The sequence below is a fragment of the Dromiciops gliroides genome, chromosome 4 (genome assembly GCF_019393635.1).
Source record: "Dromiciops gliroides isolate mDroGli1 chromosome 4, mDroGli1.pri, whole genome shotgun sequence".
NCBI lineage: Eukaryota > Metazoa > Chordata > Mammalia > Microbiotheria > Microbiotheriidae > Dromiciops > Dromiciops gliroides.
In genome coordinates this window covers 496,407,046-496,427,014 of record NC_057864.1, presented here as the reverse complement: position 1 = coordinate 496,427,014, position 19,969 = coordinate 496,407,046, and the positions used below count along the sequence as shown (strand labels likewise).

Genomic DNA, 19,969 nt, shown 5'->3' with positions numbered 1-19,969 from the left:
TGGAGTATAGTTCAAATTTGCTTTCCAGAATGGTTGGATCTTTTCACAACTCCACCAATAGTGAATTAGTGCCCCAGCTTTCCCACATCCCCTTCAACATCTACTATTTCCCATTTTTGTTATATTTGTCACTCTGACTGGTGTGAGGTGATACCTCAGAATTGTTTTAAATTGCATTTCTCTGATCAATAATGATCTAGAGCATTTTTTCATATGATTATAGATAACTTTGGTTTCTTTATCTGAAAACTTCCTGTTCATATCCTTTGACCATGTATCAGTTTAGGAATGACTTGTATTTTTATAAATTTGATGCATTTCCCCATATATTTTAGAAATGAGGCCATTATCAGAAATATTTCTTCAAAAATTCTTTCCCAGTTTTCTACTTCCCTTATAATCTTGGTTACATTAGTTTTGTTTGTGCAAAAGCTTTTTCATTTTATATAATCCAAATGATCTATTTGACATTTTGAGTTGCTTCTCTCTATATTCTTTGGTCCTAAATTATTCCTCTGCCCATAAATCTGACAGATACACGATTCCATGCTCTCTTCATTTGCTGATAGTGCCATTCTTTGTGTGTAAATCCTGTACCCATGGTAATGTTTCACTAAACTGCACATGTATAACCTATATCTGAATGCTTTCTGCCTCAGGAAGGGTTCTGGGGAGGGAGGGAAGAAGGGATAAAATTTGGAACTGAAGAATATGAATGAGAATGTTCATTTTTTTTTAAATGAAGGACCACAACCAACCAACCAATAAAGCAGAGAAAGAAGGCAGTCTGTCTGAAACAGAGCATGACTAATGAAGTAATAAGGAAAAGGCCAGAAAAGTAGGAAGGGGTCACCTCAAGGGGTCCTGAGTTCTGCTCATTTGGGTGGGGGTGAGTCTCCAAACCTAGAAATGTACTTTTATACTGAATGTCAGGAAGAGAAGAAAAATTGCCCCCAGGGCCAGGTCTCCTTTCAAAGCACTGGTATTTCTGTACCAGGAGTAAACAAGGGACAATTATATTCTCTTAGCCCAGAGCACCCTGCATGTCCAGGGCAACGTTGGTCCTCAGCAGTCCTGAAACCTCCCTGTAATTTAGGAGGATGAGTTTCAAACCCCTTAGCCTGGAAGGCCAAACTCCATTTGCCTTGTTATTGGATATTTGGGTCTTGGTGGTCCTGGCAAGACCCAGAATGCCCCATGAGACCAGGAAGGTGAGGGCTTCCTGCTTTGAGGACTCTCCCAGAAGTCTTAGGTTTAGCTTAGAAGGAAGGAGGAATCAACATGTAGATATAATTAAACAAGAAGGACCATGGCCTCTAAGAATACCCAAAGATGCTCAAGCCCTCAAGGGACACTTCTGAGAGTCTAAGAAACACTGGACAAGGATCTAGACAGAAGTTTAACACATTCTTTGGGAGGAGGAAGGGGAGCAGGTACAACAAAAACAGCCACTGTTTGTTACTGTGGCGCGCGCGCGCACACACACACACACACACACACACACACACACACACACACTCACTCTGCAGAGGGGTATAAAAGGCCTGGTCAGGGAGGAAGGAGCTATCCAAACCCATCCCTCCTCCTCAGCTCCTCTCCAAAAGCCCCACCCCCCTTAGACACCATGTGCCACACCAGCTGCTCCACTGGCTGCCAGCCAAGCTGCTCCGTGCCCCTGTGCTGCAAGCCAGTCTGCTGTGTCCGTCCTTGCTGCCGCCCGGCCTCCTGTGTGACCCTGCTGTGCCGCCCAGCGTGCCCTGTGGTGACCAGCTGCCAGGCAGTCTGTGGAGCTGGCAGCTGCTCCCCCTCCTGTTGTGTGTCCAGCCCCTGCCAGTCCACCTGCTGCCAGGCTAGTCCCTGTAGCCTTGTCTGTTGTGTGTCCAGCCCCTGCCAGTCCACCTGCTGTGTGTCCAGCCCCTGCCAGTCCACCTGCTGTGGGTCCAGCCCCTGCCAGTCAGCCTGCTGTGTGCCTGTGTGCTGCAAACCCGCTGTGTGTGTGCCTGTGTGCTGCAAGCCCGTGGCCTGTGGGGTCCCCTCCTGCCAGATCTCCTGCTGCCAGCCGGCTTCCTACACAGCCCTGGTCTGCAGACCCACATGTACTCCGTCCTGCTGCTGAGCAGGAGTCCTCCAAGCGTCTGCTCATCGTTCAGCTGAGATGACACTGGAAACACCCTAACTTGGGTCATTGTGGCTGATCTGCTCTGCTGATCCCCTGCAACTCCGTGTGCCTTCACTAGCCACACAAAGCAGGGCTACTCATCCAGTCAGCAGGAGCTTCCATTCCCCCCCACACACCCCCTCCCTGAAATCCATGGGGCAAAGATCCTCATGGGCAGACACGTGGGCTCTGCTCACTGTCCACTTGTCCTGAGGGTGGGTCTCCTCTCTTCAGGGTTAGTCTCATTGCATGTTTGCTATTGGAGTCAGCCTTGGCAAGAAGCAGCATTAAGCTAATAAAGTGGTGTGATCTGCCATATACACATCTATTTCTCATTCTTTTCTTTCACTTTCATGAGGCCTAAAGACTTGTTCCTTCAAGATGAGCCTACACTACCCCTATGCCACCTTGCAGTTGACTCCCTCAACATGCTGGGAGAATGGGTGCAAGGTTTGGAGAAAGGATCCATAGTGAGTCAGACAACAAGCTTCTGTTGAATGCCCTGAGCTAAGTTCTTGGACACAGAAAGGACAAACAAGGTCTATCAGGTATAAATGGAAGGTGATCTCAAAGAGAAGGCACTAACAGTTGGGGAGAAATTGCCTTCAGAAGGTGAGATCTTGAAGGAAGCCCAACAGACTAAAAGACAGAGATGAGGAGAGAGAGAGTCCCAGACAGGGAGGGTGACCAGAGCCAAGGCAAGGAGCCAGAATCGGGAGGGTTGTCCTCAGGGAAACAGACGTCTTCCAGAGGAGCCAGAGTGCAGTGAGCTGAGGCAAAGGTAGGCAGGGACTGGAAGATCGCTCAGTGCCTCGTGGGGATTTCTGTTTGATCCAGGAGGGAGTGGGGAACCCCTGGCATTTATTGAATGGGGGGTTTCCTGGTTCAGGAAAAGCACTTTGGCATAGAGATGAGGGTGACCTGGAGTGAGGAGAGATGAGGCAGAATGATTTATTAAGAAGTTATTCCCTTTGACCCAGCAATACCACTTTTGGGTCTTTTGCCCAAAGAAATCATGGAAAGGGGAAAGGGACCCACATGTACAAAAATATTTATAGCTGCTCTTTATGTGGTGACAAGGAATTGGAAGTTGAGGGGATGCCCATCAATTGGAGAATGGCTGGACAAGTTGTGGTATATGAATGCAATGGAATACTATTGTGCTGTAAGAAATGATGAGCAGGAAGAGTTCAGAGAAACCTGGAGGGTCTTACATGAGCTGATGATGAGTGAGATGAGCAGAACCAGAAGAACATTGTACACAGTATCATCAACATTGAGTGTTGACCTACTGTGATGGACTATATTCTTCTCACCAATGCAATGGTACAGAAGAGTTCCAGGGAACTCATGATAGAAGAGGATCTCCAAATCCAAGAAAAAAAAAGAAATAACTGTGGAGTAGAGATGCTGATTGAACCATATTATTTCTTTTGTTTTGGGTGCTGTTGTGTTTTTTTTTTCTATTTTGAGGTTGTGCATCACTGCTCTGATTTTTTCTCTTGTAACAGGATTAATGCAGAAATAGGATTAATGTTATTATGTGTATATATATGTGTGTGTATATATCTATATCTATATGTATATGTATAGAGATATATAGCCATAACCTATATCAGATTACCTGCTGTCTAGGGGAGGGGGGAGGGGGGGAGGGAGGGAGAAAAATCTGAAATTGTAAAGCTTGTATAAACAAAAGTTGAGAACTATCTTTACATGTAACGGAAAAAATAAAATACCTTATACATTAAAAAAAAATTACCCAAATACTATGTCTCTCGGGTTTTTAATCATCATACTACCACGTAATTCCCTTGTACCTCTAATTATATTCAAGCCTCCCCAAATCTTCAAAAACATTCATTCGCCCCCTACCGTCCCGTCAAGTCATGCTCTGCTCTACCTCCCTCCCAATAACAAACTTCCCTCACGGCCACTTTGCATTCCCTCCCTCATTCCTTAACCCCTTGCAATCTGCTCCAGCAACACTGAACTAAAACTGCCCCTGCACCTAGTCAGGTCCTTCTCTATTGCTCTGTATTGCGGGAAGCTGACGAGCAGCCTTTCTTCCTGGGCACTTTCTCCTCCCGGGGTCCTCCTGCCACTGTGATCTTCTGCTTCACCTCCTCCCTGGATGACTACTTCATCTGCCCCGCTGGCTTCTCATCCACATTCTGCTTCTGTTGAGTGAGAGAGGATTGCCAAGATTCGGTCCAACATCCTAGACTGGTTTATCTCCATACTTTGATCTAGGGAACCTCAGCAGTTCTCATGGGCTTGGCTATCATCTCCATGCAGACGACTTCCAAATCCATGAATCTTGTCCCAATATCTCTCCTCATCATCCATCCTACCTCATCACCTTCAAATTTGACAATTCGAGCTATGTCAATAGACATCTTCTGTCCAAAACAGACCTTGTTTTCTGCTCTCTTCCCCAAATACCTAACCCCTCTTCCATTCTTGACCATCAGTTCCTCTAGAGGGGTGTTGGGCCAAGGCCAGAATGCCTGAGCCAGCACCCCTCCACTTCTAGTGACCAGCTTCCAAGAGAACAGTGTGAGGGGGGGACTAGAACCTGAGTGACCACCCTATAACTGGTTATGGTGGGAAAAACTGTATGGGGAAGGCAAGGATCTTAGCTTAGTGTGGGAGACATTCCAAAAGACCACTCAACATTGACCGTTTCTCCTCCGGGCCTTCCTTGTTTCCTGCTTCCTTGTCTTTGGCTAAGCTCTACAGGGGTGACAGCATCTAAAGAAAGAACCGTGCTGCAAAGGGTCATGGGACCTTTCTCCCTCCTACTATGAAACTATCTGGCCCCTAAGAAATGAAGCCTCCTGGGACTCTAGATTGTTCTTTTTCTGTTCTAAAAGCAGGGAGCACAGACTCCACCTAATTCAAAACACATAGTACAGTAAGCCATAGGTTAGAGTCCAGGCTGGCTGCTGGCCAATGCCAGCCCAGTTTCCACAGCCCAGAGGCATCCATCATCTGTGGGAGGGACCTTTAGGACTCCAGCACAGTTAGAAGATCCATCCTGCAGCGGGGCTTCTTACATGGTTGGGATCTTGGTGAGATCAATCTTCTTGCCATATATCCCTTTTAAAAGCTAACTAATGTTAAGTGGTGGGTGGAACTGGGGCCCTAGCCTCTAAAAATGGGGGAACAAGCTGATGGCAGGGAAAAGGGAAATCCGTGAAGCCTGAGGGGGCGAGAGAGTGGGCCTAGCGCTGAGACAGGGGGGCGAGCATAGCCACGTCACCCATCAAGGAAACCGCCATCATCCAGAGGCACTAAAGGCCCTGTCTCCTTCTTTGGCCAATCGATTTTCCTCCCTGAAGTCAGTGCTGACACTTAAGGCTGTGGCCTAAACAAGGCAAGAAAAGGGAAAATCATTGGCTTACAAGTCATAGACTCGGCAACGAAGAAGCTAATTCAGAAAACAAGAGCCCAGGCCCAGCACTTTGGCCACAAAGTGGTCACTTTCACTCAAGTGGCATGTGATTCCACTCTAACTGCTGGCCCTTGTTCCCCTCAGTGGAAGCCAAACCCATTGGCTTATGTTCATTTTTTTACATTTTATTTATTTTTTAAATGTAAAAAACATTTTTATGTATACTTTGGGGTTCCAATTTTTATCTCTCCATTCCTCCCTCCTCTGCCCTAAGGCAGCAAGCAATCAGAGAGAGGCTATACACGTATGATTATGTAAAACATGACCATATTTGTCATTGTACAAGCAAACTCAATTAAAAGAAAAAAGTGAAAGAAAATGAAAAACAGCCTGCTCCAGTCTGTGTTCCATCAATTGTCAATTCTTTCTCTGGAGGTGTACAGTATGTTTCATCAATAGTCCTTTGGGTTCATCTTAGATCATTGTATTGTTAAGATTAGTTAAGTCTTGCACAGTTCTTCATCCAACAATATTGCTGTCGCTGTGCACAATGTTCTCTTGGTTCTGTTCACTTCACAATACATCATTTCATACATGTTTTTTCAGGCCTTTCTGAAGTCATGCTGCTTATCATTTCTTATAGCACAATAATATTCCATCACCATCACCATCACAGATCACAGCTTGTCTAGACATTTCCCAATGGATGGACCTTCCCTTGATTTCCAATGCTTAACCACTACAAAAAGAGCTGCTAGAAATAATTCTGTACAAATTGGTCTTTTTCTCTTTTGGGGTATGGTAAAAGAGGTCCTCCCTTTGCAAGACCAATGTCAAAGCGTCGGTTCATGAGGACAAAAAATCGCCCCTCTAGACAAAACTTTCCTCTCTTCCTTTTCTATATTGTTGTTCACATATTATTAGTTAGCAATAGTTATTATATTCTTTTTACTGTTCCGTCAAGGAAACATTTTGTTTCTTGAGGAATCAAAGGGGGGAATGTAGTAAAAAGTTTCCTATCAGTCGGTTAGTGAATGTGGTAAAAAGTATGCCAGTTTTTGAAGGACCACCCTTTCGGGGAGGAGACTGACGGCCATGCATGGGCTACGCACACCAGCCCGGCTGCAAAGCACTCCACTTCCGGGGTGCGAGCTTAAAAGGCAAGGAGAGAAAGGAAGTGGGAGGTCTTTTGCCTGCTCTCCTGGTCCGAGGACTGCACTGCTCAGACAGACACTGACTGGAGTTCGACTCGGCCGGCTCACCGTAGCAGCACGTGCTTGATGCAGCTCTCTCCCCCCAAAAGGTGGCCTTGGACTTTTGGTGAGTTTTATACAGAATATAGACTAAGCTTAGACTTAAGACTATTTATTTTGTATTTCTACTTTCCTATCCCTCTAATCAATATCACCTTGTAACTACCAAACAATAAAAGCTCTAAATAGAGTCCAGAGGCTTCTTTACCTTACTGATCTAGGAGATAAATTAAGGGAAAGGTTAAAGAGGGGAGATTAATGCTCTAGTATTGTAACGATTGGAATAACGCCACCTGCTGGATACTTACTGTAGAAGAGTTCTGCCCATGAAGCGAAGGTCTTTGAGGGCAAGACCAGGCATCAGGAAGTGACGCAGACGAGTGGGAGGAGGAAGGAAGAGACTGGCGCTCGGTCTCAGGCTTCTTTCCTGAGGACGCTGGCGGAGAAGGGAGCTAGAAATGTGCTCTCCCTTTAATAGATAGGAATCTTTTTAGACAGTTTAACTAGAATTTTAACCCTTAACAGTATACAATTTTAAATCTCACAGTTGGCATAACTGACTTTTAATGTGAACTTTGACATCAGGAACCCACAATAACCCAAGTCAGGGCACCATCATGATATTAAAGCACTAGCACTCTGACACACTTGTGCACTCAGAAACACACAAGCACAAGCACAAGCACACTAACACTCACACAGGTACACATGTTTAGGAGCTGATGGCCATTTCTCCAGCAGGATCACCATGCCCTAATGATGGGTTCTGTGGGAAGCCACCATAAACAACAATAGGGAAGAGGGTTTGCTCTGCCCCTGGAACATCCCCCTGGCAGGAGGGATATAAAAGCCTACCAGGCTAGGGCACCTTCTCACACAGCCCCACAGCTTCCCTCTCCTTCACACACACACACACACACACACACACACACACACACACACCCCTCAATCCCAGTGAGACTCAAGCCCCTCCCTGACACCCCTCTGCCACTCTTTGCTGCTCAAGGCACCAGCACAGCTTGTCCCATCATGGCAGACTCCTGTTTTTCTGGGCCCTGTGTTCCCACAGCCTCAGCTGCCTCAGTCTGCTCCAGTGATGTGAGCTGTGGCAGCAACATCTGCCTGCCCAGTTCTGGCATGGGCTCCTCCTGGCAGCTGGATGACTGCCCAGAGAGCTGTTGTGAACCTGGCTGCTGTGGGCCCTCCTGCTGCCCTGCCCCATGCTGCACACCAGCCTCCTGCCTGACCCTGGTGTGCCGCCCAGTCTGCTGTGTGCCTGCCACCTGCCAGCCAGTGTGTGGACCCAGCCCCTGCCAGTCTGTGTGCACCTCCTCCTGCTCCCCAGACTGCTGCCAGCCCATTGCCTGTGGGCCTTCCTCCTGCCAGCAGTCTTGCTTCCAGCCCAGCTGCTGCATTGCCCTCCCTGTGTGCTGCAAGCCCAGCTGCTGTATGACCACAGCCTGTGCTCCAGCCTCCTCCTGCTGCCAGCCCAGCTGCTGCCGCCCTGCCTCCTGTGTGTACCTCCTCTGCAGGCCAGTGTGCAGACCAGCCACCTGCTGTGTGCCTCTCTCCTGCAAACCCTCCTGCTGCACCACCACCTCCTCCTCCTCCTGCTGCTGTGCACCCTCCTGCTGTCCAGCCACCAGCTGCTGCCGCCCTTCCTCTTGTGTGTCCCTCCTCTGCCAGCCCACCTGCTGCAAGCCTGCCTGTTGCACTGCCACCTCTGGCCAAAAATCCTGCTGCTGAACACAGGGCACTTGGCCTTTTCCACTCCTGACCACCTTCTGTCAACCTCCTGCATACAGCCCCCAAAACATCAGGCTCAACAACTGGCCAAGGAAGCCAGTCCACCAAGCTACAGCTGAGCACATCACCCACCCCAGCCCACCCAGGGTCTCCCACAAAGCTCCTCCATCTCAAGGCTGACCCCAGTCACAGCTCCTGCTTCCACATGCACCTAGGTCAGTGTGCATCACCCTGGAACTGCCTGTGGCTCTCAGGCTCTCTCTGGGCTCAAAGTATGGTGGGGAATGGCCCCATACAGGGACCCACCTGCCAATAAACTGAATGAACTCCACTTCATGGCCTCTCCCTTCTCCTTCCTTACTATGGACCCATAATTGTGTTATAGGGAGAAGTCACAAATACCCAACAAGACTGCCTGGGGAGACCAGAAGGACCCAGGAGGTAGCCATCAAATAAGTGACCACCACATGACGCACACACCTCACCGAGGTCATGGCCAGCCATGCCATGACCCATCCCCATCCAGCCCACACTGAACCACATTCTCACCCACCTGCCTGCCCACCTGGCTACTAGACCTTTGCCTTACATTGTCCCCTGTTTCCCAGATCTGAGTTCATTGTGTCTAGCTCAAGGGAAGGACATCCAATACACTCTGCCCCAGCATCTCCTCTGCAGCCTCAGTCTGAGTGCAACCCCAGCATCCCAGGGACCTGGGAGATGACCATAGCCAGGAAATGTTCTCTCACTTTGGAAGCCTGCAGAGCCAGGACACCCAGACACTCATGTAGGAATGAACCTGTTGGAGGGTCTGACTCACACCAGAGCAGCCAGGCCCCATGGGAGCACACCTGGAGAGAGGCCCCATGCAGGAACACTCTGCATGCCCAGCATCCAAGCAGCCTCCATGGCCCTCTACTCAACCAAAGCCCAGCCAACTCACTCTCAGCATCACCAGGACCACATAGCCCCAAATCACCCTGAGGCTGACTGAGAGCTGGTTGACATCTCAGGGCAGTGACAACTTCCCAAGGAGCCCTCTGTGTGCAGAAACACAGAGGGAAGTCAGAAGAGGCAAAAGGCCCTATGTTCTTCCATCTGGACAGGTGCCCTTGGAGGGAGTCTACAAGCCCCACTGACCAAGGACACCTCCACACAAACACACATGTACATCCATACACACACAAACTGGCCCCTTCATTGATCTCTGCATGGTAACTCCCAATCTTCCTGACAGAGAGGAGGACTCTGTCTTCAGAACAGGACAGTGTCCCCAATAATGGCACTGACAATGATCTCACCAGGCCCTGGAAGAGGATACCCAGTTTCTTTGTTCATGGCCACATTTTTGAGTAAGCCTGTAACCTGAGCAGAGAGAGAGAACCTCAAACTGGGAGAAAGTCAGACCTTTGGAGGAGCATCCTTCCAGACACTTCTGAAGGAGCACTCAACAGCTGTCTGCAGGGAGGTGGAGGAATATCAGACAGGAGAGAGAAGACGCTTCTTGTCCTTCTCCAAGAGCAGAACCAGGAGAAAGGCAGAGAAATGGGAGAGCTGCAGAGGGTGTCTTGTTTGAGGAAATCCTAACCAGAGCCACCCACCACTGGGGCATGGGGACCACTGCATGTCCCGAAGACCTGAGGGACATCTGGGAAGTCCAGAGCCCATGGAGCTGTGATGTTCAAAATCTATACTGTGTGGTCGCCTTAAATTAGAAGCTTTAGCACCAGTCTTTGGGCATTAAGCATTTATTAAAGCATACAGGTATTCACATGGAGTTCAGAAGGTTAAGAGAAGGCCTATCTAGCCTAGAGTTCCAGTCTGGTCGGGTTCTTCTTCAAGTCCTCTGCCAGGAGCCTGCTTCAATCACAAACTTCCTGGAAAACTGATTGTGGAAGCTTTTTATAGGTCTGGAACAGAGGTGGTCCTTACACACTGCTGCAAGCTGATTGGTTCGCATCATCCAAATCCATTAAGGGCTAACCAGGTGTGCTTACAATCTAGTTAACTTTGAAGCAGGCTAATCAGCAATCACTCTCACTTGATTCAATCAGTTTAGATTAATCTCCAGGTGGGTCTTTGAGCATCTGCTAAATCCCATTATTTTATCAGAAAGCCCATGGGCAGTTGGACAGGTCACCTTCCACAAGTATTCAGGAAATGCAACTGTCAGCCAGGGATGGTGTCAAGGGTACAGGGTCTAAGGAGAAAAGTGACACAGGGACTGCTCTCTGGGAGCTTGTATTGTACCAGAGGAAGCAGAATAAATATGGACAAGGAAATACAATGTCCTTTCCTAGGGACAGAGAACACTGGCATACATAGTGATCCAGAGAGAGTCCACAGGGGAGGTGCCAGAGGAGCTCAGTCTCAGAGGAAGCCAGGCATCCTAGGAGGCAGAGATGTGGAGGGAGAGCACTCCAGGCACCAAGGAGAGCCTGCAGAAAGGCACTGAGGTGGGAGTTGGGGGTTGTGCAGCCTCTGAGGCTGAGATGTAACACAGTATGGACCAATTCTCTGCTGGTTGTGCTCATTTGGCCAGAGCATTGACACAAATAAAACACAGCTTCTCCCCCAACCAGCACCACATCATTCTATGGATGTAGAACCACCAGTTAAAGAAAAGGGCGACATTTTGCACACTGTGGGTAAGTTCACTTGTTTGGGTAACATATGTCCTAAGGATGTGAACAGAGATGAGAAGGTTGTCCCATGGATTGCCAGAGCCTCTAAAGGGAGTGGGATAGTAAATGACTATAGTAATCTATTATATGATAAAGCCAAGGATCCAAACTTTTGGAACAAAAACTCATTATTTGACAAAAACTACTGGGGAAAATGGAAAACAGTATGGCAGAAATTAGGAATAGACTAACATCTCACACTGTATACTAAAATAAAATAAAAATAGGTACATGATTTACACAAAAAGGATGAGATCATAAGCAAATTAAGAAAATATGGAATAGTTTATCTGACAGATTTATGGGCAGAGGAAGAATTTAGGGACAGCTAGGTCGGTAGAACACTGGTCCTGGATTCAGGAAGACCTGAGTTCAAATCCAACCTCAGACAATTAACACTTACTAGCTGTGTGACCCTGGGCAAGTCACTTAACCCCAATTGCCTCACCAAAAAAAAATGTAAACGTGATCATTTTGATTACACAAAATTTAAAAGGTTTTACACAAACAAAATTGATGTAACCAAGATTGCAAGGGAAGCAGAAAACCAGGAAAGAAATTTTGAAACAAATAGCTCTGAAAAAGGCCTCATTTATCAAATACATAGAGACCTGAGTCAAATTTATAAAAATACATGTCATTCCCCCAATGATAAATGGTCAAAGGGTATGAACAGGCATTTTTCAGACAAAGAAATCAAAGATATCTATAGTCATATGAAAAAATGCTCTAGATCACTATTGATCAGAGAAATGCAAATTAAAACAATTCTGAGGTATCACCTCACACCTATCAGAGTGGCAAATATAACAAAAAATGGAAAATATTGGATGTTGGAAAGCTGAAACGCTAATCCACTGTTGGTGGAGTTGTGAAAAGATCCAACCATTCTGTAGAGTAATGTGGAACTATGCCCAAAGGGCTATAAAACTGTGCATACCCTTTGATCCAGCAATTCTACTACTAGGTTTATATCCCAAAGACATCCCCAAAAAGAAAACAATATTTATAGCAGCTCTTTTTGTAGTGATTAAGAATTGGAAATCAAGGGAAGGTCCATCAACTGGGGAATGGCTAAACAAGCTGTGGTATATGATGGTGATGGAATATTATTGTGCCATAAAAAATGAGAAGCAGGATGATTTCAGAAAGGCCTGGAAAGACTTTTATGAACTGACGTATAGTGAAGTGAGCAGAACCAAGAGAACATTGTGCACAGAGACAGCAGTATTGTTTGATGAAGAATGGTGAGTGACTTAACTATTCTCAACAATACAATGAGCCATGGTGATCCCAAAGGACTATTGATGAAACATACTATCCACCCCCAAAGAAAGAACTGATATTGATGGAACACAGACTAAAGCATGCTATTTTTCAGTTGCATTTTTATTCAATTTTTAATACAAAATTACTAATATGGCAATGGTTTACATAATTGTACAAGTATAACCAATATCTGATTGCTTGCTGCTGCAGGGAGGGGGGAGGGGAAGGAAGTAAGGAGGAATAAAAATTGAAACCCAAAACTATAAATAAAAATGTTTATTACTCTAAATAAAAAATGAATGAATGCATAAATAAATGAATAAATAGGTTAATGGATGAATGAACAACTAAATTAATTAATTAACCAATAAATTTTTAAATTAACTGATCGATAAGTAAATTAAAAAATAAAGGGGGGGAGTAGTGAAGAAGAGGTACTGGAAAGCCCACCCAACTGAAGGTCTACAGAGCCATTGTGCTGACCTCATTGTCTGTGAAACCTGTGTATTCTACTAACTCCATGCCAGGAAACTGAACTGCTTCCATTTGAATTCTCTTGGGAAGATTCTGAAGATCATTTCGTCCTTTAGACTTTTCCTTGTATGATTTAAGTCCTGGAGACAATGTATATATTAAGAATTTTCAGTGGACTACTGGGACCCAGCCCACTTGGGAGGGAACTTTTCAGGTATTATTGACAACTCCTACCTGGCTCACCACAATATTGGGACAAGGAAGCTGGAAAGTGACAGGCGCACTGCTGTGTATTGTCAGCTGATTCCTGGGCGGTGGTGTATTTCAGGTTATATAATTTCCCTTTCCCCATTTTATTTCCTTTCCCTAGATCCTGTTTGTGTTTTTTTTAAGTTTGTTCTTATTAAAATAAATCCTGCTCTGTTTTGAGGGAGGCTGCCAGTCTCCTTCCTCGCTCCAATATTGCAGTAATCCTCTTAGATAATACTCCCCAATTAAAAATTGGTCCCCACAGTTTTTACTCCACTGGACACTGAAGTCCTTTCTTGAGCTCATTTGCCAGGCATAAAGATTGGATTGCAGAGAGACCAACTCTGCTGGGCTGGCCACTTTGTTCACATGTGCAATGCCCATTTGTATAAGACATTATTATGGAGAACACCCACAAGGGAGGTGCTAACATGGTGTTTAGAAGAAGGCATAAAAGGACACTGTCCAGATCTCTCTAGAAAACATTGGAATAGATTTCACGATATAAGAGACACTGGCAAAGGACTGACCAGCATGGCATGCCCACATCAAAGAAAGAGCTGTGCTCAATGACTGAAGCAAAATTGAAGTAGCCCAAAAGGAACATGAGATATACAAATTTAGAAATATCTTCTCTCCCAGTATCTACCTGGACTATTTGTGCCCAGCCAGGGATAGAGTCTTCTGAGCTCACAGAAGTCAGATCAGCCACAATCAAGCACACTGGACCTTGATTCCAACATAAGGACGTCATTTGGGTCCCCTTCAAGAATGAAGGACCATAACCAGGCAACCAAGCAATAAGTCAGAGCAAGCAGGGCAGTCTGGCTGAAACAGGGCCTGACTAAGGTAGTAATGAGTAGAGAGGCTACAGAAGTAGGAAGGGGTCACCTCGTGCACATGGAACAAGGTGCTTTCTTCCAAAGGCCACAAGTTCTTATAAACACAAGAGCCAAGGTTTCAGTCCTGGATTCCATTGTCCTTCAGGGTCTTCAAAGAAAGAAATGTTATGTTTTTATTGAGGGCCAGGAGGAGGAGCCAACCTTGCAGCTAAGGCCAAATATTCCTCCAAAGCACTGGTATTTGTGTACCAGGAGCAAACAAGGGGCAATTATATTCTCGGCCCAGAGCAGCCTGCATGTCCAGGACAACATTGGTCCCAGCAGTCCTGAAACCTCCTTGTAACTTAGGAGGATGAGGTCCAAACCCCTTTCCCTGGAAGGCCAAACTCCATTTGCCTTGTTACTGATTAAGTGTTCCATGAATACTTGGGTCTGAATGGTCTTGGGGAGACCCAGAATGCCCCATGAGACCAGGAAGGTGAGGGCTTCCTGCTTTGAGGACTCTCCCAGAAGTCTTAGGTTTGGCTTTGAAGGAAGAACAAGGAATCAACATGTAGATATAATTAAACAAGGGGGACAGTGGCCTCTAGGAAGACCCAAAGATGCTCATCCCCTTACGTGACAATTGTGAGAGTCTAAGAAACACCAGACAAGGATCTAGACAGAACCTTCATACATTGTTTGGGAGGAGGAAGGGGAAAAAGAGAGGCAAAAAACAGTCACTGTTGCTGTGGCGCGCGCGCACGCGCACACACACACACACACACACACACTGCAGAGGGGTATAAAAGGCTTCTACAGGAGGGAAGGAGCTGTCCAAACCCATCCCTCCTCCTCAGCTCCTCTCCAAAGGTCCTACCCCCCCCCCCGCCCCAGACGCCATGTGTCACAACACCTGCTCCACCGGCTGCCAGCCAAGCTGCTCCGGGCCCCTATGCTGCAAGCCAGTCTGCTGTGTCCGTCCTTGCTGCCGCCCGGCCTCCTGTGTGACCCTGCTGTGCCAGCCAGCGGGTCCTGTGGTGACCAGCTGCCAGGCAGTCTGTGGAGCTGGCAGCTACTCCCCCTCCTGCTGTGTGCCCATCCCCTGCCAGTCTGCCTGCTGTGTGTCCAGCCCCTGCCAGTCTGCCTGCTGTGTGTCCAGCCCCTGCCAGTCTGCCTGCTGTGTGTCCAGCCCCTGCCAGTCCACCTGCTGTGGGTCTAGCCCCTGCCAGTCTGCCTGCTGTGTGCCTGTCTGCTGCAAACCCACTGTATATGTGCCTGTGTGCTGCAAGCCTGTGGCCTGTGGGATCCCCTCCTGCCAGGCCTCCTGCTGCCAGCCAGCCTCCTGCACCTCCCTGCTCTGTGCCCCCTCCTGCTGCTGAGCAGTTCCTTCCCTCATATCCCACAGATTGGAGCCAAGCTATGGTTCCGGTGTGACTCACCACCCAGGAGACCCAGGCTAGGTCACTGTTGTCAGGACCCAGCAGGGCTGCATCATAACCCATGGACTTCACTATGACACAGAAGCCCCCATTGCCACAGGGACCCTTCCAGACCTCCCTCAAGGGGAGATGCTGGGACACCAGGGTCATACTTTCCACAATATCCCCCCCTGTGTTGGGGCCACTGCAGCTTCCCCCACCCCTGGGACACACTTGTAACTTCAATAAATTCAAAAGGAGACACTGCAAATAAGTTCTGGGCGCCTCTGTTCTCTGAAGCCTGATGGTCCAGGGTGGAGGTGGGGGGTAGAGGGAAGGAAGGAGTTTCCTCTTTTGTTCTGGGGGAGAGAACATGGTCCAAGAGGCTTGAGACACACCCAGGGACACCTGGAAGGGATTTGGCTCCTGGGCTCCTATGGGTTTCTTCAGCTTTGGGACCCCAGATTGGAGGGCAGGAGGGCAGAGAGTCAGACTCCTCCCAAGGCCTTCCTTTGGAGAGGGCAGAGGCTGGACTCTCAGCTGAGCCTGCTTTGATCTGATGCTCTGCCTGCTTTCGCCTGCACAGAATAAGATGCCACACTGCCAAGTACCCCTGTTCTCCCTGCCTACTTTCCTGCCTCCTTGGCTCATTGTCTCCTCCCATTAGATTATAAATCCCTTGGGGGCAGGGACTGTTTGTCATTTTTCATCAGGTGTAGCCCCAGTGCTTAGTACAATGGCAGGAAGGCAGTGGGTGCTTCAGAAGGTGGATTGGATTGGACTGGCAGGCAGTGCCCCCCAGGGGACACAGCCTTGTGGTGCCCTGGCTACTCAGAAAAGGCAAACAGGTTTTCAGGAGGGCAAGTTTCCAGGCCTCCTCTGGGTCTGTGGGAGAATCCAGGCCCTTTCTCATGTAGCCTCCTGGAAGAACACGTTGGTGCAGTTAGACCCAGAGACAAGAGAACATAACAGCGTCCTGTAGACCATGGCATGAAAGCACAGGGAAGCCCTGGCAGCTGGGGGCCTGTGCCCATGTGGGTGTCTGCATGTGTCTGTACTTGTGTCCTTGTTTGCCTGTCTGTACATGTGCATGTTTGTGTGTGTGTCTGTGCATGTTCATATCTGAGTGTGTACATGTGTCTGTGTCTCTGTGTGTGCCAGGGTATGTGTATCTGTGTCTGGTTGTGTCTTTGTCTCTCTGGGTGTTGGGCCTGTAGGCACTAGGTGACAAAGGATTCCCACACACCACTGCTGAGCACCTGCTGGCTGGCCCTGGAGCCCTGGCCCTTGCAGGAAGCCTCCCCACCCCCACTGCCTATCATCCCAAATGCCCCCACAGCCCTGCAAGCAAAGCCCCGACCACCCCCTTCAGAATCCACTGAGGCTTCAGGGCCTGAAGTAAACAGACCAACCAGCAGATCCCAAACTTTCAGCCCATCCTGGGCTTCTGAGTGACCCTGGAGACAAATCCTCTTCTCTGACCTCTGCTGGGAGCTCCCTGATGGGACCCAGAGCCAGACTGGTCTCTGCTCACTGCCTCTGTCCTTCCTAGGGCTGCTCTCAGCCTTCTGTCTTGGAGCATCCTACAGCAGCCCAGCTCCACCCTATGGGAGACGACCCTGCCTCCTCTTGGACAGAGAAAAGAGGCTGTGCCTTGGGGCTCCCTCTTTGCCTCCTGTGCTGACCCCAAAATGCCCTCTACACCATCGACTCTCTTCTCTCTGGGGCTGAGGAGAGCAAGAATTGGAGGCTCTCCTGTCCAGGGGTTACTGTTCTAGGTGTGGCTGGGATGCCATCATATCCTCCCTCTTCTAGGAGGGTCAGCTATGCCAGCAACTCTGACGCTCTGTCTTTGTCCCTGTCTCTGTGTCTCTCTTCCTGTTTTTCCCTCTGTCAATCTCTTGCTGTCTTTGTCTCAACCTCTGTTTGTCAGTCTCTGTTAATCTATATCTCTGTCTCATTCTTCTTCTCTCTCCTCTACTCTCCTCTTCTCTCTGTCTCCTGGTCTCTGTCTCTGTCTCTCTCTGTCTCTCTGTCTCTCTCTGTCTCAGTGTGTGTGGGTGTATTTTTCTCTCTTTCCAATTTCCATCTCTACATCCGTATTTTCACTAGCCCAGAATAGGTCTTCATCACCATCACCTAGAATAGTGACATATGCCCACTACGTGGTCTCTATGCTGTCCTCTTCCTCATCCACCCTCTAGACCAGGGATTTCAAATCCAAGAAGAAATGGGGGCCCCTAACCCATATATAGAGATTCCTGAGGATTAAATATTAACTAGGTTTTAAATGGGACTTTGTTGGGACTTCCGGGACGGAGTCAAGATGGTGGAGTAAAGGCAGTGAGCTCTCAAACTCATGACACTATCACTCCAAAAAACAACCAAATAATGCCATAGGAAAATGCCCAGAGCAGCAAAACTCACAGAAGAAAGTGCTGAAATCATCTTCTAACCAAGAACAGCTTGGAAGGTCAGAAGGAGGGAGCTGCTGTGCTGAGACAGGAGTTGAGCCCAATCCCACAGTCACCCTGACACAGATCCAATCCCAGGCAGGCCTCACCAGAGGAGGAGACCCCCAGAGCCTCTGAATCAGCTGAAGCACCAGTGTTGTCTGGAACGAAGCTCACAGTCTGGTGAGAGGGCTGAGCCCTGGGCAGGGAGTCTATGCTGATGCTGAGGTAGAACTTGGGTTTTTCACCCCTGCTGGGAACCAGGAGGTAGACTTTAGTAGCAGTGGCCCAGGTGGGAGAGGGGCACAGGCTCATCGGAGCTAACAAACACAACACACAGAGCTGGTTGATTGACAAGTTGGTCTGGGGTCATCTAAGGACCAGGGAACAGGCCCGGCAAGGGAAGAACCTGATTCTCCTTAAATCATACCACCTAGAACTTCTGAAGCTTTAGGTCCACTTTAAGGACCTAAAAGTCAAGTAAAAGAAAGGCAAGATGAGCAGACAGACAAAGGTGAGGAGCATTGAAAGTTTCTTCAGTAACAAGGAAGACCAAGGGGCACTCTCAGAGGAAGATGTCAATATCAGGGCCCCTATATCTAAAGCTTCCAAGAAAAATATGAATTGGTCTCAGGCCATATAGGTGCTCAAAAAAGGACTTTGAAGATAAAGTTAGAGAGTTAGAGGAAAAAATGGAAAGAGAAATGAGGGTGATGCAGGAAAGACATAAGAAAAAAGTCAACAGCTTGAAAAGCCAAATGGAAAAGCTCTTTGATGAAAATAATTGCCTAAGAATTAAGACTGAACAAATGGAAGCCAGTGGTTTTATGAGAAACCAAGATACAATAAAACAAATCCAAATGAATAAAAAATAGAGGGCAATGTGAAATATCTTCTGGGAAAAACTGCTGACCTGGAAAATAGGTCCAGGAGAGATAATTTGAAAAGTATTGGTCTACCTGAAAACCACAATCAAGGAAAGAGCCTAGACACCATCTTCCAAGATATTCTCAGGGGAAATTGCCCTGAAATTCTAGAAGAAGAAGCTAAAATAGAAATTGAAAGAATCCACCGATTACCTCCAGAAAGAGATCCCAAAAGGAAAACTCCTGGGAATATTATAGCCAAATTCCAGAGCTCTCAGGTGAAGGAGAAAATATTGCAAGCTGCTAAAAAGAAAGAATTCAAGTACTGTGGAGCCCCAGTCAGGATAGCACAAGATCTAGCAGCTTCTACATTAAAAGACTGGAGGGCATGGAATATGATATTCCATAGGGCAAAGAATTGGAATTACAACCAAGAATCACCGATCCAGCAAAATGCATCATAATCTTTCAGAGGAAAAAATAGGACTTTAATGAAAAAGAGGACTTTCAGGTAATCATTATGAAAAGACCTGAACTGAATGGCAAATTTGACTTTCAAATAGAAGACCCTAGAGAACTATAAAAAATGGAGTTGGAGGACATACCTGGAATCATACAGTGGGTGACTGTCTTGTGTCTGAGGCCAGGTTTTGGCTGGGATCCCCCTGGGTCTAGCAGTGGTGCTTTGTCCACTGTGTCACCTAGCTGCCCCATGATGACATCCTTAGGGTTAAATTGAGGGGTGATGAGAATACACTGGGGGAGGGGGAAGGGCAGAGGTGAAATCCTACATGAAAGAAACAGAATAAGGCTTATGGAGTGGGGGAAGAGATGGGAGAGGAGAAGGGCAGTAAAAGAATTTTACACTCATCAGAAAAGGCTCAAAGACCTTAAACTCATCAGAGCTGCCTCAAGGAGGGACTAACACACACACACCCAACTAGGTGGAGTAATCTATTTAATCTGGGCAGTAAATGAGCCTAACACTCATCAGAATTGGCTCAAAGACCTCAATCTCCTCAGAATTGGTTCAAGGAGGGAATAATGTATACACTCAATTGGGTGGAGTAATCTCTCTAACCCTGCAGGAAACTAGGAGGGGAAGGGGATAAAAAGAGAGGGGCAAAAGAAGGAAGGTCAGAGTGGGGGAGGGGACAGACAGAAGCAAATCCCTTTTG

General features: G+C 47.5%; 3 protein-coding genes across 3 annotated transcripts in view; 2 read left to right on the top strand and 1 right to left on the bottom strand.

Moving 5' to 3' along the window:
• The window catches only part of TSPEAR (thrombospondin type laminin G domain and EAR repeats), a 190,748-nt gene that overhangs the window by 105,039 nt on the left and 65,740 nt on the right, over positions 1–19,969 (bottom strand). The gene's annotated exons all lie outside the window — the stretch shown is intronic.
• On the top strand, positions 1,625–2,366 carry LOC122754227 (keratin-associated protein 12-1-like). Its single transcript, XM_044002443.1, has 2 exons — positions 1,625–1,677; positions 1,864–2,366. Exons 1-2 carry the CDS (start codon positions 1,625–1,627, stop codon positions 2,114–2,116), a joined length of 306 nt encoding a protein of 101 aa, XP_043858378.1. The 3' UTR covers positions 2,117–2,366.
• LOC122754221 (keratin-associated protein 10-3-like) lies at positions 7,838–8,554 on the top strand. The gene has a single exon (XM_044002437.1). The coding sequence runs from the start codon at positions 7,838–7,840 to the stop codon at positions 8,552–8,554; it is 717 nt and encodes a 238-aa protein (XP_043858372.1).

Coding starts and splice junctions, on each gene's coding strand:
- LOC122754227 (XM_044002443.1), top strand. CDS start 1,625: ATGTGCCACACCAGCTGCTCCACTGGCTGCCAGCCAAGCTGCTCCGTG. Junction 1,678..1,863: donor CCAAGCTGCTCCGTGCCCCT/GTGCTGCAAGCC, acceptor TAGTCCCTGTAG/CCTTGTCTGTTGTGTGTCCA.
- LOC122754221 (XM_044002437.1), top strand. CDS start 7,838: ATGGCAGACTCCTGTTTTTCTGGGCCCTGTGTTCCCACAGCCTCAGCT.